The 25029-nt window shown below is 43.9% G+C and overlaps 1 protein-coding gene across 1 annotated transcript; it reads left to right on the forward strand.

The window, feature by feature from the left end:
* Window positions 1-1911: 1911 nt before the first annotated feature.
* MOB1A (MOB kinase activator 1A) lies at window positions 1912-23396 on the forward strand. Its single transcript, XM_038384625.2, is given in 7 exon segments — window positions 1912-2066; window positions 7442-7608; window positions 9297-9390; window positions 15674-15687; window positions 15690-15806; window positions 19042-19205; window positions 23064-23396. Coding segments are annotated over 7 exon segments (648 nt in total). The 5' UTR covers window positions 1912-2052; the 3' UTR covers window positions 23142-23396.
* The last annotated feature ends 1633 nt before the right edge of the window (window positions 23397-25029 follow it).

Consider the following 25029-nt stretch of genomic DNA (forward strand, 5'->3'; position numbering starts at 1 on the left):
GGATGATGGGCTCAGGCTGAGTCAAACCTCAAACGATTTGTACTTGTGGTTTCCATTCAAGCAGGGGTGGAAGTCTTGGTGTTATTACAATCGCTATGCTTAGACTGCTAAGCGGTCCCTTCTGCAGATAGCTAGGGTCTACAGTTACATATAACTACATGCGGTTCCCATTTTGCTAAATTGATTAATTCAGTACAGTTAATTTAATCTGAAAGAGAGGTAAGCAACAGCTATTTTTCTTCCCAGGGTGAAGCCTGACAAAGGTGTTCCTACCACTGCTCTCCCACAGTGTGTATGAGCAATTTATTTCTCCATTTACCAGCAGGGATGTTCTTATGCCCTTGCAAAATTACCACTCATGAAATGACATTTTGCTTCCTTTAAATTCTCCCTGCAGTTTCATTTGGCTACCAGCAATCTCTTTGACTTCCTGTGCTAACTTGATGAAGTATGCTATTAAATTGCTGCATTTCATTCCAGCACAGTACACAGTGGAATGATTCTTTGATATCTTACTTTCCTCCTAGGAATAACAAGAGACTTAATAATCATTTGTATTCTACTAGTGCCTAGTTCCCCTTGCAAAAATTATGTGTGGCACCTGCCATAGCACACTACCCCCAGCAGCTAGCTGAGTGGAATACTGATTCAGTAAAGAGTGGCACCTATTTAAATTCCTGAAACATCCTGAATATATCTTGGAGTTTTTCTACGCATGTACTTATTTGGTTTGACACCACCTACTTCATGTGAGCTCTCAGGAGCTTTGCACTAGATGGTAAAGATACAGTGTACATGCCTCTGGGTGTATTTTGTTTTTAACGTACCCAGATTTCAGAGTAGCAGCTGTGTTAGTCTGTTTTCGCAAAAAGAAAAGGAGTACTTGTGGCACCTTAGAGACTAACAAATTTATTTGAGCATAAGCTTTCGTGAGCTACAGCTCATTTCATTGGATGCCTCCCAGAGTTGCCCAGGATACTTCCTTGTTTTGATATTCTTTTTAAGGATACACCTTTAAAGCAGCTCTATGTAACACAGAATTTTATCATTCAAATGTCTGCTTTATGCCTCTGAGATAGGTTCATCAAGAATACAGAAAGAATGAGCAATTAGACCAGGGGTCCTTAAACCATTTCATAATGCAGACCGGATCTTAATACAGTAGAACTTCAGAGTTGCATACACCAAAGTTGTGAACTAACCAGTCAACCGCACCTCTCATTTGGAACCAGAAGTATGCAGTCAGGCAGCAGCAGAGACAAGAAAGACACAGTTCCTGCAATTCCTATAAACAATAAGAGAATCTCCCATTACTAGGTGAGGAAGGCAAAGATGCATAATCGCAGGCAGGGAAGAAGTGAAAGCAAGGGCAAGAATAAAATCATCTGACATCAAACTGGGAACAGTTATAGCAGTCTGATCCTAGGCCGCAGCCCCCCCCACCCCACCCCCCGGCTTATGGCTCAAAGCACCTTCCCCTCAAGTGCTATCAGCTAGCCCCCACCCCTCCATACCCCCTTAAGCCAAAACACCACTGTGCCAGCACCATAGGCCAAAGCCCCTTGGGTGCAACCTTGCAGGCGGATGCCCTTCCACGCAGGACCTATGCATTTGATGTCCTGCTTAGGCCTGTAAAAGCCTTTGGATGCAGCCCCCCCCATGCCTGACCCGAAGGAGGGGGTAGCTCAGTGGCAGGCGGATGCAGACTTGGGACCGAACTGCTGGCGGTATCGGGGTCCCCCAGCCTGGGGGAAGGGAAACCAGAGACACCCGCGGGGGAGATGGGCGGGGGCGGGCTGCACCTCGAATGCCCCATCCCCCCCTCACCTTGTCCTCCATCCTGCTTCCCGTCCCCGCCCGCTCCCCTCGCCCGCCGACCCCGGGAGCTCCTCTCGCGAGAGCCCGCGCGCGGCCCCGCCCGGCTCTCGCCGCGGGGCGCCAGTTGGTGGCTCGCTCTCGCTGCGCAGCTCGGGGCCGGACGCAGCCAGCGGCGCCTCCCCCCCCCCGCCGGGGCCCCCCGCCCCCTCCCCCTTCCGCAGCCGCGGCCTGAAGATGAGCTTCCTCTTGTGAGTGGCCGGGGGGCTCCCGGGGCGGGGGGGGAATTGGGGGTGATGGGGGCGGGATCTGTAGCCCGTGGGGTGGGGGGCGATGCGGGGAGGGTGATTGGGGGGGCGGGATCTGTAGCCCGTGGGGTGGGGGGCGATGCGGGGGGGGGAATTGGGGGTGATGGGGGGCGGGATCTGTAGCCCGTGGGGTGGGGGTGATGCGGGGGGGGTGATCGGGGGCGGGATCTGTAGCCCGTGGGGTGGGGGGGCGATGCGGGGGGGAATTGGGGTGATCGGGGGGCGGGATCTGTAGCCCGTGGGGTGGGGGGGCGATGCTTGCGGGGGGGGGGAATTGGGGGTGATGGGGGGGCGGGATCTGTAGTCCGTGGGGTGGGGGGTGATCGGGGGCGGGATCTGTAGCCCGTGGGGTGGGGGGCGATGCGGGGGGGAATTGGGGGTGATCGGGGGGCGGGATCTGTAGCCCGTGGGGTGGGGGGCGATGCGGGGGGGGGGTGATCGGGGGGCGGGATCTGTAGCCCGTGGGGTGGGGGGCGATGCGTGGGGGGTGATCGGGGGGCAGGATCTGTAGCCCGTGGGGTGGGGGGCGATGCGGGGGGGGAATTGGGGGTGATCGGGGGGCGGGATCTGTAGCCGTGGGGTGGGGGGGCGATGCGGGGGGGGAATTGGGGTGATCGGGGGCAGGGAATCTGTAGCCCGTGGGGGTGGGGGGCGATGCGGGGGGGGAATTGGGGGTGATCGGGGGGCGGGATCTGTAGCCCGTGGGGTGGGGGGCGATGCTTGCGGGGGGGGGGGGAATTTGGGGGTGATGGGGGGGCGGGGATCTGTAGTCCGTGGGGTGGGGGGCGATGCGGGGGGGGTGATCGGGGGCGGGATCTGTAGCCCGTGGGGTGGGGGGCGATGCGGGGGGGAATTGGGGGTGATCGGGGGGCGGGATCTGTAGCCCGTGGGGTGGGGGGCGATGCTTGCGGGGGGGGGAATTGGGGGGTGATGGGGGGGCGGGATCTGTAGTCCGTGGGGTGGGGGGCGATGCGGGGGGGGTGATCGGGGGCGGGATCTGTAGCCCGTGGGGTGGGGGCGATGCGGGGGGGAATTGGGGGTGATCGGGGGGCGGGATCTGTAGCCCGTGGGGTGGGGGGCGATGCGGGGGGGGGGGTTCGGGGGGGCGGGATCTGTAGCCCGTGGGGTGGGGGGCGATGCGGGGGGGGGTGATCGGGGGGCAGGATCTGTAGCCCGTGGGGTGGGGGGCGATGCGGGGGGGGAATTGGGGGTGATCGGGGGGCGGGATCTGTAGCCCGTGGGGTGGGGGGCGATGCGGGGGGGGTGATCGGGGGGCGGGATCTGTAGTCCGTGGGGTGGGGGGCGATGCGGGGGGGTGATCGGGGGGCAGGATCTGTAGCCCGTGGGGTGGGGGGCGATGCGGGGGGGGTGATCGGGGGCGGGATCTGTAGCCCGTGGGGTGGGGGGGCGATGCGGGGGGGAATTGGGGGTGATCGGGGGGCGGGATCTGTAGCCCGTGGGGTGGGGGGCGATGCTTGCGGGGGGGGGAATTGGGGGTGATGGGGGGGCGGGATCTGTAGTCCGTGGGGTGGGGGGTGATCGGGGCGGGATCTGTAGCCCGTGGGGTGGGGGGCGATGCGGGGGGGAATTGGGGGTGATCGGGGGGGCGGGATCTGTAGCCCGTGGGGTGGGGGGCGATGCGGGGGGGGGGGGTGATCGGGGGGCGGGATCTGTAGCCCGTGGGGTGGGGGGCGATGCGGGGGGGGTGATCGGGGGGCAGGATCTGTAGCCCGTGGGGTGGGGGGCGATTGCGGGGGGGGAATTGGGGGTGATCGGGGGCGGGATCTGTAGCCCGTGGGGTGGGGGGTGATGCGGGGGGGGTGATCGGGGGGGCGGATCTGTAGTCCGTGGGGGTGGGGGGCGATGCGGGGGGGTGATCGGGGGGCAGGATCTGTAGCCCGTGGGGTGGGGGGCGATGCGGGGGGGGGTGATCGGGGGCGGGATCTGTAGCCCGGGGGGTGGGGGGCCATGCGGGGGGGGAATTGGGGGTGATCGGGGGCGGGATCTGTAGCCCGTGGGGTGGGGGGGCGATGCGGGGGGGTGATCGGGGGGCAGGATCTGTAGCCCGTGGGGTGCGGGGCGATGCGGGGGGGGTGATCGGGGGCGGGATCTGTAGCCCGTGGGGTGGGGGGCGATGCGGGGGGGGAATTGGGGGTGATCGGGGGGCAGAATCTGTAGCCCGTGGGGTGGGGGGCGATGCGGGGGGGGTGATCGGGGGGCGGGATCTGTAGTCCGTGGGGTGGGGGGCGATGCGGGGGGGTGATCGGGGGGCGGGATCTGTAGCCCGTGGGGTGGAGGGCGATGCGGGGGGGGGGTGATCGGGGGCGGGATCTGTAGCCCGTGGGGTGGGGGGCGATGCGGGGAGGGTGATTGGGGGGGCGGGATCTGTAGCCCGTGGGGTGGGGGGTGATCGGGGGCGGGATCTGTAGCCCGTGGGGTGGGGGGCGATGCAGGGGGGTGATTGGGGGCAGGATCTGTAGCCCGTGGGGTGGGGGGCGATGCGGGGAGGGTGATGGGGGGGCGGGATCTGTAGCCCGTGGGGTGAGGGGCGATGCGGGGGGGGTGATCGGGGGGCGGGATCTGTAGCCCGTGGGGTGGGGGGCGATGCTCACTAGGCGGGGGTGGGACCCGTGAAGAGGTCGGGGAGGAGAATTGGGGTTGATCGGAGATCTGTAGCCTGTGGGGTAGGAGGGGGAGGATTGGGGGGGACCCGTGAAGAGGTTCGCAGGGGGAGGGAGGAGAATGGGGGGGGAGGGTTTGGTGGCCTGTGGGAGATGGGGGGTGGCCCTTGGCATGGGAAGAGGCACGGAGTTGGGGAAAGGGGGTTGGTCGCCCTCGGCCTGGGGGGGGGGTAATCCGTGAGCTGAGGGGTTGCAGACCCTGTGTGTAGGGCAGGTGCCATGTGTGAGCAGGGAGGGTTGAGAGGAGGATTGCAGAATCGAGCCCGAAACCCCGGGTGCAAGGAACAGGGCTGTGACCTTTGGCACTGGGTAGATATCCTTTATCATCCAGGTTTGACCCTGCTGCTCTAGGGGAGATGCTGGTGTAACGCCACAGACCCCAGTTGTGGGTGGGTGGGTGGAATCGAACCTGGGACCTCTGGAGCTTAGTGCATGAGCCTCTACTGCATGAGCTAAAAGCCAATCGGCTGTTAGCTAAGGCTGTAGAACAAACTCGATCATCTCTCTCTCTCTCTCTCTCTCTCTGTGGTCTCAGTGTCACTGGATGGGACACAACAACACACAGTGTGTGGGTTACACTGGCATGGTTTGAAAGCTTGATGTGCTCAAGGCAGAGGCCTCTGTCATGTGCAGGGTCAACTCCACTGAGTCCAGAATCTGCACAGTTAGCATCTCGCTGTTGACTCAGGCTGTACCAGGCAGCTAGTATGACATGCATATGAGCCAAACGAGCTTGATTTGCTAATGTATTGCTGGCAGTACCAAAGCTTTTGCACCAAATTAGTGTGTCTATTTCCACCATAGGGTTAACAGCAAAACTTTGGGCATGATTCTCCTGTCACTTGCACTGGTGTGAATCACTGGTGTAAGCAAGAGAAGAATTAGCCCCCTGTTCATGGTCAACAAAGGCAAGTGGCTGTTGCTGTTTAAGGATATCTGGATTCACCACTTTACATTCTGATAACCTGATTTTTCTGGCTATTTGTGTGCATGGCTCCCTAAGTTGCCATGTATTATTATTACTGCTACTTGATGTTTGTATTGTAATGGCACCTTTGAGGCCCCGCTCAGGATCTGGACTCCATTGTGATAGGCGTTATTTGTCAGAAGAACCTGGTTTTATAGTTAAATACAAATATATTTTTTTCTTTGTGTTCTTTCTGCTCACAAAGAGTCTGATTTTGCAACTCTTACTTGGGTTGGCTAATGTGCACAAGTAGATTCATTGATTTCAAAGGGACTGTTCTCATAAGTACTATTCAATATGAGAAAAGCTCCCATTATCCAGCCCAAACGTGTAATCGGCTGGTAGTCTGGATCATCATATATATGTCCAGGAAAATATAGATTTTTAACAGTGAATTACTGCCATTTCTGCTGAACAGCATGCTGGGCTTTTGAAGGTGATGTTCATAATTGTTTAAAAACAGGCTGGAAAGGAGAGGTAACTATGCTGGGAGTTAGGGTGATCACTGTAGCCTTTAATCCTAGGTAAAGGATTCCTGTATGATTATTGGTTTTTTGCAGTATGGTCTGTAACGACACTTGTATTTTTTGCATATACTCTATGAGGTTTGGTTCTGTGGATAATTATAGAAAATAGTTATTTGGGTTTTTCTCTTCATCCGCAAATCTGTCGTGCTGATGAACATTGTATCACATGAAACAGTTGCTATTAGAGAAGGACTGGCTAAAATGGGTCAGGGGAACTAGGTAGCCAGGACTCTTGGGTTCTAATTCCAACTTTGACCAGTGATTTGATATATGACCTTGGACATGCATTAACCTATCTATTCCTCAGTTTCCCTATTTGTAAAATGGGAATATTTACCTGCCTCACAGGGTGTTGTGAGATTAAATTGTTGGTAACAGACTCTGAACTCCTTGGCTGAAAGGTACTATAAAAGTTTTTTAAAAATTGTTGTGCAAAATATTCACTCATACTTTAAACACATTGCCAGTGAGTTGACTGATGTAAATAATTGCATGGGGCAACATCCTATAATCCTCACTCGCATGAGTATTCTCACTGAAATATTTTCATGTCTAAGGATTACATCATAGCATTTCATGGTCAGGCCCCAAACTTGAAATGAAATCTAATTGGTTAAATATCAACCACATTCTGTTCAGTAAAAAAGAAAGGGAGTACTTGTGGCACCTTAGAGACTAATAAATTTATTTGAGCATAAGCTTTCGTGAGCTATAGCTCACTTCATCGGATGCATTCGGTTTTCCACTTATGCTCAAATAAATTTGTCTCTAAGGTGCCACAAGTACTCCTTTTCTTTTTTGCGAATACAGACTAACACGGCTGCTACTCTGAATTCTGTTCAGTGTTTCTTACAGTAATTCATGTTGTGGTTTATGGTATGGTCTTGTCATGAAAACTTACCAGCCCAGGCACAAAATCTGCTCACCCTCCTCTTTTACCGGAAAGGTAATAATGAAAAACATAATGTCACTTGCCAGGAGCAAGGAGAATTCAGCAAGGCTAGTAGTATAGTACACAGATAAATGTTCCATTAGATGTTTAATAAAATATGAGAATATATAGTCATTGGAAGTAAAAGTTCCACTTTGAAATGTAGAACTACTATTGACAACTTAATTGAAAATCCATTTCTGTTCTATCAGTGGCAGTCGGTCCTCTAAAACATTCAAACCCAAGAAGAATATTCCTGAAGGCTCCCATCAGTACGAGCTCTTGAAACATGCAGAAGCAACCTTGGGAAGTGGTAATCTTAGACAAGCAGTTATGTTGCCAGAAGGAGAGGACCTCAATGAATGGATTGCAGTTAACAGTAAGTCCTTCGAAAAAATAACTGGCCTGCATACTTGAGAAGACTGTGTGTATATTTTAAAGCATCTTTTCACACTTACAAATATTGACTGGATACTTCATTTTTAGATTTATTACTCCTAAGTGCCTAAATCCCTTCTGAAAATGTGATTTAGGCTCCTAAATCAGTTAGGCATTGTGAGGCTGTGTGCAGCAACACCTACGTACCTGAAGAATCTGAGCCTAATTCTTCTGAGGGGAGAGGGATATTTCCAAACCAATATTTCTCTGTTCATGTTATTTTTGCTTTTTGTTTTATTATTTTGGATTCTTAAGCAAACAGTAACTGTCACAGGCTTCAAAAAGAACATTAGAGGTGCCTAGAACATGTGTCACATTCTCACCGTTTAACTCATGGTTTATGCTCAGATGACATTCTGTCAGGCAGGAATGTGTGTGTTGGAAGCTTGTAGACACACTCCATATTTTCCAAGACATGCACCATATAAGCATAGTATCTTTTGTACATAATATGAACACTGGATCAATTTTGATAATTTAAAACTATTAATAAATGTGGATTAATTTTTATTTAATAGCAGTTTCAGTAAACTTGTTGTTCAACTACAGTAAAACTCCTATCTTGACTAATTCACTGGCCACACAATGAGTGTCAATTCCAAGCTGGACTACAATGAAACAATTTAAACTAGACTTCCCCTTTTTAAAAGGGTTTCCAGGAATAGTCTAATCTATACTAATATAGTCTAAGAAATTTTAAGTGGTCGTTCTCAAACTAAACAAGAAAATGATATACAGATATACAGGCTATCTTTGATCTGAAAGTGTCTGCCTTAAATTGTAAGGAGCACATTGTAATACCCTTATTTTACTAGTGGAGTAATAATCAGTGCAAGGATTGGGAATTGTTTTTTTCTGAGCACTCCTTTAGGACTAGTGGTTAGAAAAAGATAACTGATCCTGAAAATGTTTGCACTGGTCTTCAAACTCAAGACTTTGAAAGTCATTTCGGCATGATTTTAGCGTGTGATATTTTACCACTACAGGTTTCAGAGTAGCAGCCGTGTTAGTCTGTATTTGCAAAAAGAAACGGAGTACTTGTGGCATCTTAGAGACTAACAAATTTATTTGAGCATAAGCTTTCGTGACTACAGCTCACTTCATCGGATGCTGCATACTGTAGCTCACGAAAGCTTATGCTCAAATAAATTTTTTAGTTTCTAAGGTGCCACAAGTACTCCTTTTCTTTTTACCACTACACTTACAGATTAATGCTGACACCCTGTATTGTTTGCAAGCTGGGGAGTCTATTTTCAGATGTTAAGACATTGGTTAACAGCTCTCTAAGGTTTTGAGCTTGGCAGCCACAACATGACTTTCCCAAAAGATTGAATTCAACCAAGGGAAATTGCACACTAGACTTAAATATTTTAGTGAAATAGGATTATGGTGTTCCAATAAAAAAAAAAAATCAAAATGGCTAGAGAATAGAAATCTTCACTCTGAGAAGGTTGTTATTGGCAGTGTGATGCAATACAGAATGAAAACCACTTTTCTCTGAAAATGATGTGCTGTGTTCACACTAGTGATGATGGTATTTCCATCAGACCAGATAATCCACCAGAGAAAGATATCAACATAAGTCTTTAAATTCCATGTACACTTAAAGTTGATGTGTTATCTTTGCAGCTGTGGATTTCTTCAATCAGATCAATATGTTATATGGGACCATCACAGAATTCTGCACAGAAGCAAGCTGTCCAGTGATGTCTGCTGGACCAAGGTAGGAAACTCAGTATACCAGCCATAATATATAAACCGGGGTAGGTCACAAATATAAATAAAATATGCAACATTAATGGGAAAAGAACAGATAATCATTTGGTGTTTTATAGCCTCATTGTCATGCCCCCATGAATTATTTCCTATCCCCCCACATACACCACTGCAAAATTGACGGTGCATTTTGGGGAACTTTGCGTTCTTGTGAGCTATCGGGTACTGGTGCTGTCAAAGGGAGGATGTTGGTCTTGAAGATATCATTGGTCCAATCTGGTGTCTTTAATACTGTATATTTACACAGGAGTGAAGGATGGGTCACAACATTATCTCTGTTGGTCTGAAGATCACAGAGATTCCTGTCATATTCATGATCCAAATATATTGATTCGGTGAAACTTTTTTTCAAGAAACATTTTGTTTTAAAGCACCTTAGTTACGTTACAGAACTGCATATTAATCTATTGATCAAGAATCTTTTTTAGATTATTCACATGTGTGAAGATTTACTCAGACCACTTATGCTGATTTTCAAAACTAAAAAATAATTGTTTTCACTTCATTAACACCCACCCACCCACAGCATCTAGGCTCTGTACCTAGGGGTAGAAAAAGTCATAAATTCTGTCCAGTGACCTCACCCGGCAGAGATGGATGGCTGGAAATAGGGGAAGCTGAATGGTCATGATTATACTAGTTCAAAACAGGAAGGAGAGCCTTCACAGGAACTCCAGACTTCTTTCAGAAGAACACAAAACATATATGAGAAACTCAGCAATATAATAGACTACTTGCTTTGTTGTCACAAACATTAATATATCGAGCCCAATGCTGAATATCTCATAAAAGCCCTTTGCTTTATTTGGACTAGGGACTTTTGTAGTAACATGCTCCATTTTTTTTTAATTTTTTTTTTATTATTATTTTTTAATTTGGCATAGGTTGTGTTATCCATGCCAAATATACACAGTATTCTGAATTCTTGCAGTGGTAAAGGACTCTTGTTTTGTAGCTTCACAGATGTCCATGCACTCATAAAGCGTTGTGGTTTTTAGCAGCACAAGTTCAGATGTGTTATCTACTGGGGCAACCTAATAGTGCCAGTTGTTCTGTGGAAAGGGGCTAGTTATCTCAAAGGAAGGCTCATATATATCTTGTGGTGGGAAGGGATATGCTCTTGTGGCAAAGTGTTGGAAGCAGTAGGTCTGATGTTTTGTGGAGGTAAAGGGAAGTACGTGATGGGTTTGAATGCACATAGGAGTTGTCTCGTATTCAGATGTGTCTAATATGGCAGGTAGCACATATAAAGTATCTCTTTCGGGGGAGAAAGAAACAAGTTTCACTACAGTTTTTTTTCTTCCAGCAGTTTCACTGCAAACATTGACTAGATTAGAGCTTAGTGGCACATGCCACAGCTAGGTATTCTGATTGTGGCATTTCTTCTGGAGGTGTAGAAGATTTTTGTTTACTATAGTCAGCAAAGACTAATGAAAGTTTACAACTATGACTCAGTAAAAAAGGAGTCTGGCTGACCTGCAGTATTCAATGTAAAACCCTGTCCTATGATTTTATTTTATTTGTTAACTGGTAATATCTAGGCTTGAAAGTTTTAGCTTAGAAAGTTCCTGTTTCTATATTTGGTGTGATTTCCTTTCAACATTTCCTGTTTGAACTGGAACACTTGATGTCTGCTTTTAGTTTGACTGTTGGGGTTTGTTAGCGGGAGAGAAACTTCATATGAGTAAAGTATGCAGTTTTTCCAAGTTTTCGGTGTAACACTGCAGAAATCAGATTGCTTTCTTGGAGACCTACTGTCAGTTCCTACATAAAGGTTTGGGTGGTCCCTTGAAATTACTTAGCTCACAAAACCCTGTGCATCAGTCTCAGACTTAGGATTTCAGATGTACTTTTGCAGATGTACAGTCTTGCTGATGTCTTCAGAGCTTGAATTGCCTTTGCTCTCCTTACTGGAAGCCAATGGAGGGACATATGATTCATGATCAGCAAAAGGATGTTAGCAGCAATAGATACTCCATATAATTCCTCAAACTAGTTTCCTCAAAATTCCCTGAAAACAATTTTTAAAATGAGATTCTAGTTGCCTGCTTTAACTTGACTTTTTTTTTTTTTTTTTTTTTTAATATATAGAGGTCACTTTCTTCAGGATCAAAATTATTAAATTTCACTCATTACAAAGTAACTGATGATCTGAATTAAAACACTTCTGTTGAGGTAGCACCAAAGGTGCCAGTCTAGATTTGCTCTAATGCTCTAAAGCTTATGCTCTAATAAATTTGTTAGTCTCTAAGGTGCCACAAGTACTCCTTTTCTTTTTGCGAATACAGACTAACACGGCTGCTACTCTGAAACCAGTCTAGATTTGGACTCTTGTGTGAAGCACTGTACAAACACAGATAAAGGAACAGTCCCTGCTCTAATGAGCTTACACTCGAAGGCTCTGATTCCTCAAAAAATTAGCTATGTGTTCAACTTTAAGCATTAGTCATTCTGTTGACTTCAAGCAATTCTATAGAGGTCTGCTGTATGGTTTTCATTGCAGGATCAGGGCCTGAACCTTTTAAACAACATCTTTAACAAATGATGCTAAAGCATTTAGCAAAACAACATCCATTTTCCTGCAAATGCTTTTCCTGAATAGTAGTCCACTGGACTTTAATGGAATTAGTCATACTTTTATATTTGCATGTATAAAGGCTTCAGTATTCAGTCCTAGGTATATTGTAATAAGACTTAAAAAAAAAAAATTCCCTCATAAATGTTTATAGGGTACCAGTTCCCTTGTGAATTGTATAGGTCCTTGCAAGCCTTCAAGTGAGCCAAATTCTCACTATAGTCTATGGGATTCCCAAGCACAAAGAGCTTGTACAATCAGACCCCAAACATATGTTTTTGTAATACTGGCTAAATCCTAATGAGCTACACTCATGACTCTGTTTTTCCTTCCAACTCTAGCATTGTGGTCAGTTTCTGCTTGGTAACTGCAGGATAACATGCCAGACTTACAACTTCTTTCCTTCTCCTACAACCAGTTATCTATCTATCTATATGGTTTGGTTAGCTCATCTTCTTGCTCTGGCTCAGCTCGCTGACTACTGCTTGCTACCGCATCTGGTCTGAGCTGAGCTTTCTTTGTTCTCATGGTGTCAAGTATCAGAGGGGTAGCTGTGTTAGTCTGGATCTGTAAAAGCAGCAAAGAGTCCTGTGGCACCATATAGACTAACAGAGGTATTGGAGCATAAGCTTTCATGGGTGAATACATCCCATGAAAGCTTATGCTCCAATATGTCTGTTAGGCTGTAAGGTGCCACAGGACTCTTTGCCATTTGTTCTGATGGATGCCCGTTTAATGAGGAATATAGTACATATAATACAGTGCCTTCTAATTGTGATTTTTTTTTACATGTATCTTCAGTTCCTGCCCAAATGCCTTTTTGACTAAAATTTTCTTCTTTTTTCCAGTCCCAAATGATTTTTTGCATGTAATTTGGGGGTGAAGTAAAAGGGAACTTGGAAGACAATCAGCTAGGCTGAGCACGAGAACATTGGTGAAAACTACAATTAAGGCATTTTTCAAATGTGCTTTTTTAGCATGTTGGAATAACTCGAATGGTTTTGGTTTAAAATTTAGCACATCTCTCAGCCACAGAAAAGATTCACTCTTCATTTTGCCAAGTTTTGGAAAAATGTAAGAAATAAGATGCATAGTATTTTCCTTCCCGATTTAAGGGCACACATAGCGCAGTTATGGTACACACCATTTTTGGATATTCACATACAGACTTTGATCCTCTGGACCCTCCTGCATCCTGGCAGATGTCTGTACTGAACTAGTCCTTCTGGTTGCCTTCTTCCCTTCCCTCCCACCAATGGCGGGCAAGATTCAGAGTTCATGTGAGTTTATTGATGATTTGTGAGATCATTGACTTACATGCTGAATGGGCAGATGGAACGGGTGTATTAGGAAAAGCAACCAACAGAATGCTGTATATTAGACAGTCTTACACACTCCTCTCCTAGCTTCTCAATGCATACATCCCACCAACATAATTTTTCATTATCTCTGAATTTTGCCTAGTATTAGAGGGGGCCTGGAAGGTGCGACATGCACTTAAAATTTTCAGCTTCCTATGCTATGGATTATTCATCCCAGAATGCACTGTGTCCAGAGTGCATGCTTTGAAATGAAAGCACTATGGCTCCTTAGAAAGACTGCCAGGACAGCTGGGTCTCAATGCCTCTCATTTCACACTTCATGCACTGCCTGGTGCACAGTGTACTCTGAAGTACACTCCCACAGAGTGTAGGAAACATAAGTTGCATAAACCCTGCAATAAACTCATTAGCGTTCTCTCTTTTTAGTGATTTTGTTTAATTTATTACAAATTAAGCTTGTTCTGTGGAATGTTTAGAGTAAGAGTTTAAAATGTCAGAAACCAGGAGCATAAGAACATAAAAATGGTCACAGTGAGTCAGACCAATGGTCCATCTAGCCCAGTATCCTGTCTCTGACAGTGGTCAGGGCCAGGTGCTTCACAGAGAATGAACAGAACAGGGCAGTTTTGAGTGATCCATTCCTTGTCCATTCAGTCCCATCTTCTAGCAGATGGAGGCTTACAGATTTGTGAAGCACGGGGTTGCATCCCTGACCAACTTGGCTAATAGCCATGGATGGACCTATCGTGCATGAACTCATCTAATCCTTTTTTGAACCAGTTATGCTGTTGATCTTCAACGGCATCTCATCATAACAAGTTCCACTGATTGACTGTACATTTAGTGAAGAAGTAATTCCTTATGTTTGTGTTAAATCTGCTGCCTATTCATTTCATTGGGCAACTCTTGGTTTTTGTGTTATGTGACAGAGTAAATAACACTTCCCTATTTGCTTGTCAACACCACTCATTATTTTGTAGATCCCAATCCTTTCTATTTTCCTCACTAGGATTGAGCTTCCAATTTTTAAAAGGCCTCTAATTGCTTCTTTTCCTCTGTAGTTTAGCTTAGACATGGTGGCATTTTTTTGGTCCTCTTACTGTTTTCTTTTATTTGAGGTATACATTTAAAAATACCATAATAGGGGCTCAAACTAAAGAATCTCCATGCAGTTTGCAGACATTTCCCCCTTGCAACTGCTCCTTTTAATTAGCTTCCTCATTTTGTGTAGTTCCCCTTTTTGAAGTTAAATGATGCTGTGGTGGGTTTTTTCTGGCCTCTTTCTCCCCTCAAGGATGTTCAATTTAATTACATTAAAGATCAAAGATATAGGGCCAGATCCTCATCTGGCATAAATTGATGTAGCTTCATTGACTTCAGTGGAGCTGTGCCAGTTCACATTAGATGAGGATCTGACCCATGATTTCCATGTCAAATGTGTCACATTGCACATTTAAGACATTAAAGTTTATTCTACACACAGAATCATCAAATACTACATATTCGCAAGGTACCCTGGTTACATTTAAAGTTGGGACTCTATCTTTGACTCTGTTACTGCATATAGAATGTCAACTGTATGCAATATTCATTGTTACGTATACTTCTACCATAACTCAGGAACGATCAGTTCAAGCCCAAAGAAGCCATTATGAAATATTAAAGGCAATGCTATATCAAATGATTCAAATAGCAACTGGAAATAGGGACTGCTGGCTTCTGTCCCCAGCTCGGACTTGTCGGGCAAGCTATTTCATTTCTCTGTGTATCAGTTTACTCCAGCCTTTTAAAAATCTTTACCTTCTCAATAGATTATAAAGAAAGAAAGCCATCTTTATTGTGTTGCAGTGGCTTCTGGCCCAGACCCTTCACTCCAGGGCAAGCAGGACAATGGAGTGTTGCAGAGGCAGTTCACTTAAACTTTGGAAGGGGAAAATGGGACTTCTCTAGTACATCTCCTCATGGCGGCTCAAGGAGCATTATTAATTGGCTCTAAAGGGAGCTGTGGTCAGCTCTCCTCAATTGCACAATCGCCATGTTGTACGCTTTGTGGAAACAATAGGAAGTGGAGACTCTAAACCGTAAGGAAAAGAAACTAACACAATTGTGTGTAAAAATGACATGGAATCTGGTTTAAGCCAGAACCCAAAATTCCAATTTCCTGGTTGGGTTCTGATCGAGCCCCTTTTTTAATCGTTGTTCAGCTAAAAAAAAATTTGTTTACACTACCATTGTTTAACAAGTGAAACAGGGAGAGCCTGTGTCTAATAAAGAAGTGTCTGAAAAAGTAAAATGATTTCTCTTTGTTTAAGAAACCTTGGTTTTTTCCATAGGTATGAATACCATTGGCAGATGGTACCAATATAAAGAAACCAATTAAATGTTCAGCTCCGAAGTACATTGATTATTTGATGACGTGGGTTCAGGACCAGTTGGATGATGAAACCCTCTTTCCTTCAAAGATTGGTAAGTGAAATCATGACATTCGTGCACTAGGCAGGGGAATACTGTGGTGGTGAGGGCTGTAAAAGTACTTAGCTGCATTAGAGAGAAGCTATAGTGGCAGTCACTGGTTGCTGGAGTATTTCTCTTGTTATATCCTATTTTAACTGGATAATACTGGTATAAAAATTCATCTAGGCTGAAGTTTGGAATCCAGGCTCTCTCTTTTCAATCATGTCACCCAATCCTTCCTGTGTGAATATATACCATGGGTAGAGCTGTAGATTTGTCACAGCATTTAAAAAAAATAATCACAGAGTACTTACGGTACATTTAGTAAAAGTCATGGGTTTTGTGACAAATGGAGGGGTGCAGCTGGAGATCAAGCCTGCCCCATGCTCACCCTTTAGGGGTAGCTCTTGTTCTTTGGGGTTGGACCCAGCTCCCCACTCCAGGTGTTGCAACCTGGTGCATGCAGTCATAGCACGGCTCAGGTTTGGTCTGGGTCCCTGTCCATCATGATGATGCACAAGCAGCTGGGACAAACCTGAGCACCATTGCAACACCATGCACCAGGTCACAACACCACTAACTCAGATTTGGCCTGGCCACCCACTCTTCATGGTGGAGGGGCAGCTGGGCCAAACCTGAACAGCATTGTGACCCCATGTGCCAGGTTGCAATGCCCAAAGTTGGAAATCAGGCCCAGCCCCATGGACCAGGAGCCACAGCAGTCGCTGTTGCAGGGTGAGTTTATTGAAGTCATGGACACAGAGACAGGTCGTGGATGCATGGGAAAGTAATGGTATCTGACATTTTTCCCACGATGACAAACTTGCAGCCCTGATAGTGGGGTAGATTCTGATCCTATAATCACTAGAACAGTGGTGGGAAACATGCAGCCCGCAGACCACACACAGCCTGTCAAGATAATCTGCCGGGAACGGCGAACTGCAGCCACTCGGAGCTGCGGGTGACTGTGCCTGCGGACGGTCAATGTAAACAAACTGTGTCACGGCCTGCCAGCGGATTACCCTGACGGGCCGCAGGTTGCCCACCACTGCACTAGAACTAGAATTTAACACCATCCCTAGTAAAGTCTCACCTAAAATCTGTGTCTTTACTGAAGCTACTGTATGTCAGGTTCACATCTCCAAATAAACAGAGAAATCTAATCTCAAAGTTTCTAAGTGATAGAAATCTCCCATGGTGAGGATTAGGGAGTATAATATGGCCAAGAAAGTAAACTCCAGTAGAACAAATTGTCCTTTGTAACTCAAAACTCTTCAAATGAAATTTGTTGCCAGGTGTTTACCAGGCATGGACTTTATTTTGAAATTTCTTTAAAATAAGAAAAAGTTCTTAATGTTCTTTGCAGTGCATCCTAAAAGCTCTCTTATTGGTAGACATGATGTTGTGTAGAGTAGTTAAAAGGTATCATTTAAAAATCTGATGTTTCAAACATTTAAGGATCAATTAGCTGCCCAACCTCATTGAAAATTAATGCTGCTTCACAGATTATACGGTACATGCCCTGCAATCTGTGGTTTACCCCAACTAGCTACATCTGAGTAAAAACTACTTGCAAATTGTCTCCAGTAGGATTTGCATCAAGAAACGTAACAGCATAAAAATGCACCTTTTTTGCAGTGAAGACTTAGCCTAAGTACACAAGTATCATGGTTTCAGTTACATAATTCACTTGTAACCCAAATTAAGAGAGAAAGTTGAAAGTGTTTCTTGCTCTGGATGGGAGAGGGGAGGAACAAATTATGGACCACCACTGTTTAAAATGCTTAACTTTTCCTTATAAATCAAATCTCGTACTGAATTTAATTGAATGTGGAGATTTTTGGGGTAGAAAAAGCAGTAAACATTTCCGTATTTTATGATCCCCTATTTTGCTGTCTACTAATACTTGTTTGTTGAAGGTAAGTATAGAGTGACTTAACTAATCCATGTAAGTCACTTAGTTGTTTTTTTGTAATCAAAATGAGCTTTAGGCTTTGTAAATGTAATTTGAAAATGTGTTCTTTTGCAAATGTAGGTTAAAATGTATAATGAACTATGTTGTAATTTCTTTTTATATGTAATTACTGGTAGGGGATCTTGTCTGAATTTTATAAAACTGTTAGTCAAAAAAATCAAAATTTTGATAGTTAATGCCCTGATCCTGCAAACATGTTCCGAGAGTAACGTGAATAGCTGCAAGGACTTCAGTGGGATTATGCATGGTTAGGGTTAAAATGGTGCATAAGTGTCTGCAGCATTAGGGAATAAATTAGTATTTTTATTGAAAATTCCTCTGGATGGTATAAAATCTTTGTGACTTGAAAACAAAACTGCTTCAGTTTAAGAATTATTTAGACTTTCGATTTGTTAATACAGTTCGGATGAACGTTTTTAGGATACTGGCCAAAATTTTTAAAGACCATAATTAGGCTTCTAAGGGTGAGATCTTTGAAAGTACCTAAGTGACTAAAGAGTGCTAGTCCCATTGATTTAAAACCCTTATGGAGTATAGCTAAGGCCCCGATCCTGCAGACACTTACACACAAAGTGCTTTACTTCACTTCTATAAATAGTCCCATTAATGCCAATGGGACTGCCCATAGTAGTACAGATAAGCTTGTATATAAATGTTTGTGGGATTGGGGCCTAAGAAGCTCTCTTTTACAGATTAGGGTGATAATTTAAATGACTTGCCCTGTGTGGTCACACAGGAAGTCCATATCAGAACAAGAATTAGAATACAGATGTTAGATAATTAGACTTGGCCCCTATGGCCAATGGGTATCCCATCCCTATTCAGCCAAGCACTTTTGTTTATGATTGACTTCAGGGAGACTGTTTGCATGTTTAAAGTTAGACATGTGCATAAGTACCTTGCTGAATCAGGGCCTATATGCACAAAGGGTCTGTTTTTTTATAAAGGTGCTAAGTCCCCTTAGTTCTTGTTGACTTCAAAGAGAACTGTGGATGTTCAGTAGTTTGTGGAAAGGGGATGTGAGTGATGCTTTGAATAAGTGATTATTTGCTCCATATCTCAGTTTCTTATATAATTTATTATAAGTATATTGACTAGATTTTTACAAACTGAATAGAATAAGTTTTATGCCCTTACTGAAGCTTGGAGTTTCATTCTTTCTAATTAAGTTTAGTGCCCTTTGGCAGAAAATTTTCATTCTGCAGCTGGGCTTTCTGCTTTCATATATTAAACTGGATTAAAAAACGTTCTGCATTTGTTTGCACATTTCAGGTGTCCCGTTTCCTAAGAACTTCATGTCTGTGGCAAAGACTATATTGAAGCGTCTCTTTAGGGTCTATGCCCATATTTACCACCAGCACTTTGACTCTGTGATGCAGCTCCAGGAGGAGGCCCATCTCAACACCTCCTTTAAGCACTTTATCTTCTTTGTACAGGTAAGTTTTAAATTACTAGCTATTAGTCCTAAAGAAACTCATTCTACAGATAAATTTAAAGGGACACTATCAAGTTAAATCTGACCCAGAACGAAGGTTTTATATAAAACAGATTTACAGAATCTACAAGACTAATATGAATATATCCATAAATGTTGATTTTTTTTTTCCAATAAGTCTGGGATTGCTAGGGAAGTTCCAGAAGACTGGAAGAAAGCTAAGGGGCCAATATTTAACAAGGGTAAACGGGATCATCTGGGTAATTAGAGGCTTGTCAGTCTGACATTAATCCCAGGCAAGATAATGGAGCATCTGATACAGGACTCGATTAGTAAAGAATTAAATGAAGGTAGTACAATTAATACCAATCAACAGGGGTTTATGGAAAGTAGATACTGTCAGACTAACTTTTTTTATGAAATGACAAGTTTGGTTTATACAGACAATAGTGTTGACGCAGTATACTTGGACTTCTGTAAGGCATTTGACTTGGTACCTAAAGATATAAAATTAACATGGCACACGTTAAGTGGATTAAAAGCTGCCTAACTGATAGGTCTTCAAACATAATTGTAAATGGGGAATCCTCATTAAACAAGTGTGTTTCTAGTGGGGTGCTGCAGGGATCTGTTCTTGGCCCTACACTATTTAACATTTTTATAAATGATCTGGAAGAAAACAAAATCATCACTGACAAAGGTTGCATATGACATAAAAATTGGGAGAGCGGTAAATGATGAAGAGGGACGGGTCACTAATACAGAGCGATCTGGATCAGTTGGTAAGCTGGGCGCAAGCAAACTGTATGCATTTTAATATGGCTACATGTAAATGTATACATCTCGTCTGTCTTAGACGATAGGGGACTCTATTCTGGGAAACAGACTGAAATAGATTGCAGGGTTGTGGTGGATAATCAGCTGAACACATGCTCCCAGTGCAAAGCTGTAGCCCGAAGGGCTAATGCACTCCCTGGATGCATAAACAGGGGAATCTCGAGGAGAAATATGGATTTTTACTTTCCTATTTAGCACTGGTACAATGCTGCTGGAAATTCGTGTCCCCAAGAGTCAGTCCTAGGACCAATCCAATTCAACTTATTCATAAATGATCTGGAGAAAGGGGTAAACAGCGAGGTGGCAAAGTTTGCAGATGATATTAAACTGCTCAAGATAGCTAAGACCAAAGCAGACTGTGAAGATCTCACAAACTAAGTGATTGGGCAACAAAATGGCAAATGACATTTAATGTGGATAAATGTAAAGTAATGCACATTGGAAAAAATAACCCCAACTATACATACAATACAATGGGGGCTAATTTAGCTACAACTAATCAGGAGAAAAATCTTGGAGTCATCTTGGATAGTTCACTGAAGACGTCCACGCAGTGTGCAGCGGTAGTCAAAAAAGCAAAGGGGATGTTAGGAATCATTAAAAAAGAATAGAGAATAAGACGGAGAATATCTTATTGTCCTTATATAATCCATGTACACCCACATCTTGAATATTGCATACAGACGTGATCCCTTCATCTCAAAAAAGATATACTGGCATTAGAAAAGGTTCTGAAAAGGGCAGCTAAAATGGTTAGGGGTTTGGAACGGGTCCCATATGAGAAGAGATGAAAGAGGCTAGGACTTTTCAGCTTGGAAAAGAGGAGACTAAGAGGGGATATGATAGAGGTATATAAAATCATGAATGGTGTGGAGAAAGTGAATAAGGAAAAGTTATTTACTTGTTCCCATAATATAAGAACTAGGGGCTACCAAGTGAAATTAATGGGTAGCAGGTATAAAACAAATAAAAGGACGTTCTTCTTCACTCAGCGCACAGTCAACCTGTGGAACTCCTTGCCTGAGGAGGTTATGAAGGCTAGAACTATAACAGGTGTGACAAAGTTTCTCCTCTACCTTGATGGGTTCTGCGCTTATTGGCGGATTTGCTCACCTCAGAGGTTCATGGCAGCCCTCGTTTTGGCCACTTTCATGGCTCAAATCTGCAGTTCACTCAGTTAGCCTCATCACTGGCCAGCATGGGGAAAAGGAAGAAGAACAATCCCCGCAGTCTCTGCTGATCTACCTAGTGGATCAGGGGAACAGGCCAAAGACCTTCCCCTCTGGTGGAACCCACAGTCCAGGTGAACTCCTCCGGTATCAAGTAGAGAGTTGGGGGAACCCAGACCCGCCCTCTACTCCAGATTCCAGCCCAGGGTCCTGTGGATTGCAGCTGTCTACAGTGGCTCCTGTAACAGCTGTGTGACAGCTACAATTCCCTGGGCTACTTCCCCATGACCTCCTCTCAACACCTTCTTTATTCTCATCACAGGACCTTCCTGCTGATGCTTGTACTTCTCAGTCTTCCAGTAGTACGCCTTTTCACTCTCAGCTTCTTGCTCCTCATATGCACACCACAAACTGAAATGAGCTCCTTTTAAAACGCAGGTGCCCTGATTAGCCAGCCTCTCTTAATTGATTCTGGTAGCTTCTTGATTGGCTGCAGATGTTCTAATCAGCCTGTCTGCCTTAATTGTTTCCAGAAAGTTCCTGATTGTTCTGGAACCTTCCCTGTTACCTTACCCAGGGGAAAGGGACCTACTTAACCTGGGGCTAATATATCTGCCTTCAATCAGTCTCCTGTAGCCATCTGGCCTGACCCTGTCACACAGGGTTTAAAAGAGAACTGGATAAATTCATGGAGGTTAAGTCTATTAATGGCTATTAGTCAGGATGGGTAAGGAATGGTGTCCGTAACCTCTGTTTGTCAGAGGGTGGAAATGGATGGCAGGAGAGAGATCACTAGATCATTACCTGTTAAGTTCACTTCCTCTGGGGCACCTGGCATTGTCCACTGTCGGTAGACAGGATACTGGGCTGGATGGACCTTTGGTCTGACCCAGTATGGCCATTCGTATGTTCTTATGTTTTGGTATCACAGTTAAAGAAGGATGTTGATAAATTGGAGAGTTCAAAAAAGAGCTGTGAGAACGATTAAAAGATTAGAAAACATGCCTTATAGTGATTGAAGCTCCTGGAGTCTATCTATTAAGTTTAACAAAGAGAAGGTTAAGAGGTGACTTGATTATAGTTGATAAGTACTTACATTGGGAACAAATATTTAATAAAGGGCTCTTCCATCTAGTAGAGAAAGGTCTAACACGATTCAATGGCAGAAAGTTGCAGCTAGACAGATTCAGACTGGAAATAAGGCATACATTTTAAACAATGAGAATAATTAACCATTGGGACAATTTACCAAGGTTTGTGGTGAATTCTCCATCACTGACCATTTTTAAATCAAGCTTGGATCTTTTTCTAAAAGATAAGTGTCAGAAATTATTTTGGGGAGGTTGAATGGCCTGTGTTTTAAAGGAGGTCAGACTAGCTGGTTCTTCTGGCCTTGGAATCACATGAAATCTGACAGTTAGATAATATTTCCAATGGACACTTAACAGATAAACTTCTGCTGCCAATATTAGACGGCTAGCTGACTGCAGTTTTGAATGAAAATATCAAAACAAAACCAACTTTTTGTTTAATTTCAAATCAAAATTTGTATTTAACAATTTTCTCTAAAAAATTTAGTAATGTAGTTGTTTTCACAGAACTTCAGTTTTGTTGGGGGAGAACTTAGTCTAGCTCTAGAGAATATCAACCAGACTGGGCTTTGAGAGGATTAATTAGCATTTATCAAATAACTAAGTATTTTAAAGTCACTTGTATCAAGCTGTTTGTTGTAAATTGCTGGAATTCTTTATTTGCCTTAGTTTTGAATTAAATGGAGGTTGCATGTCACTTATTCTGTCTACTGCAATTTTTATTTAAATTGATCCTTTTTGTGTTTCTCTCTCCCCTTGCAGGAGTTCAACTTGATTGACAGGCGTGAGTTGGCTCCTCTTCAGGAACTAATTGAAAAGCTAGGATCCAAAGACAGATAAATTTTCCCTGGAAGAATTCTTTCTGCTTTCAAACATGGTTACTCTTTCTTGCTTCGTATGCCAGCTGCAGCTATTTCTTTACCACGTTGTCTTAGTGGCACAATCCCTGAGAAACCAGGTACTCCAGCTAGCGAGTCTAAAACAGATGCTTTCCAGTATAGCACAGTTACTGCCCTTCTTCCATTTTAGTAGCTGGTGTGGGGGCTTCATTGCAAAGAGGTCAATTTCATGTAAAATCCAAGGTCTGCAATTCAGCAAAAGTGTCTTCAGAGCAAAGTAGCTATGAATTCTAAAAGCTACTTTATCAGATCTTTTACTTGGAAAGGTGGGGTTCATGAATGCATTAATCCCTGCAATGTCATGATTTTCTAACTAAACCACATTTTGTCAATCTATAGAAATTAGAGAAATTTTGCATAATTTTCTATGCAGAACTACATCATTATAGTTTGCATTAGCAGTTCCAGAATTAACTTTCTGCTCTAGAAACTGGATGGATAAGTACTTTGAGACCTCAACTCAGCTTGCAGTTTTGGGCATAATCTCCTAAATTTATATGCGTGGATGGGGGAGATGTTTGCCTAATGTTCAAGTATACCTTCAGGAGTTTGGATGCATAACACTTACAGGACATTTGTGAAAAAATTGGCCACATAACACTAATTTTTCAAACACTTCCAAAAATGTGACTATTGTAATTTATCTGACATGAAACAACAGATGGTAAGAATTCTGTAGATACTATATTTGGCTAGAAATTGTTTGCAAAACTGCAAATGCAAATATTTTGGTTTGGGTTTTATTCCATCCAGCGTTTAGTTGCTCAACAAAGTTCCATTTTAAAGCTCTGTTTGCTAGTATCAAAATTGTTTAATACTTCTGATAAGTGCATTACATTATGAACTTTGATATTCCACTGTTTTCTATGTAGAAAATAGAACTATTTTGCAAATTTTATGATGGATGCAATTTACACTTAAAACACTCCGCATTTTTATCTCTTAGAACTAGGCTGTTACTAGGGTAGAGGGTTGGTATATGTAGCTTCAGCAACCAAAGCAATTTAAAAACAATCTGGTATTCAGTTGGTTATGACTTTGAATTGCACATATATACACACACACAACACGTGTGTGTGTGTGTGTGTGTGTGCCCTGTGCTTCCCTTTTTAAAAAAATCTAAACAGTTGATTACGTCTGTGGATTTTTGTTTGTGTACACCATTTCAAATTGATGTGTGTCTTTGTGTTTTTAAAAAAGGAAAAAGGTACTTAATTCACTGAAACTCATTGAGTGACTTTCAAAATTTTTTTTTTTTAATGCTGGATCAAAAATAGGAGGAAAAACTACCAGTGTATTTCTTATGAATGCTTTTATTTTATTTTTTTTAGTAGTTTGTTTTAAGTTTGTATCTAGATGCACTTTGAATTTGCCTTAGAGCCTTAAGTAAAATAGTAACTAGCCATGAGTTGCATGGACATGAAGTTATGATCCAAAAAGTGACTAAGATAAAGCAAAATAGAACCCATCTTAAAAAAACCAGATGAAAAACGTAAGTGTGAAAGCTTCATTAGAAGAGAACCATTCTGCATGTACCCCAGTGTGAACTGCAGAGGGTTCTTTTTGTAAAATAAGTGTCACCATTAACTAACTGAGTTATTACTGTATTTTGACAAATTAAGACACTATTACCAGCACCATCTGATTGTGAAAAATCTGAGCTGCAGAGACCTAGTTCCTTTGCTGGACTATGAGACATCATGAGTATCATTAACGGTGTTTTGTTTAAAAAACAGAAAACATTCCATTCTGAAGGCCTGATCCTGAGTTCTTTTCATCCTGTTGTTTTGATGTTACTTGTGGCTGACAGGTCTCAAGAGCTTGGAGAC

Source organism: Dermochelys coriacea, chromosome 26 (genome assembly GCF_009764565.3).
Source record: "Dermochelys coriacea isolate rDerCor1 chromosome 26, rDerCor1.pri.v4, whole genome shotgun sequence".
Classification (NCBI taxonomy): Eukaryota; Metazoa; Chordata; order Testudines; family Dermochelyidae; genus Dermochelys; species Dermochelys coriacea.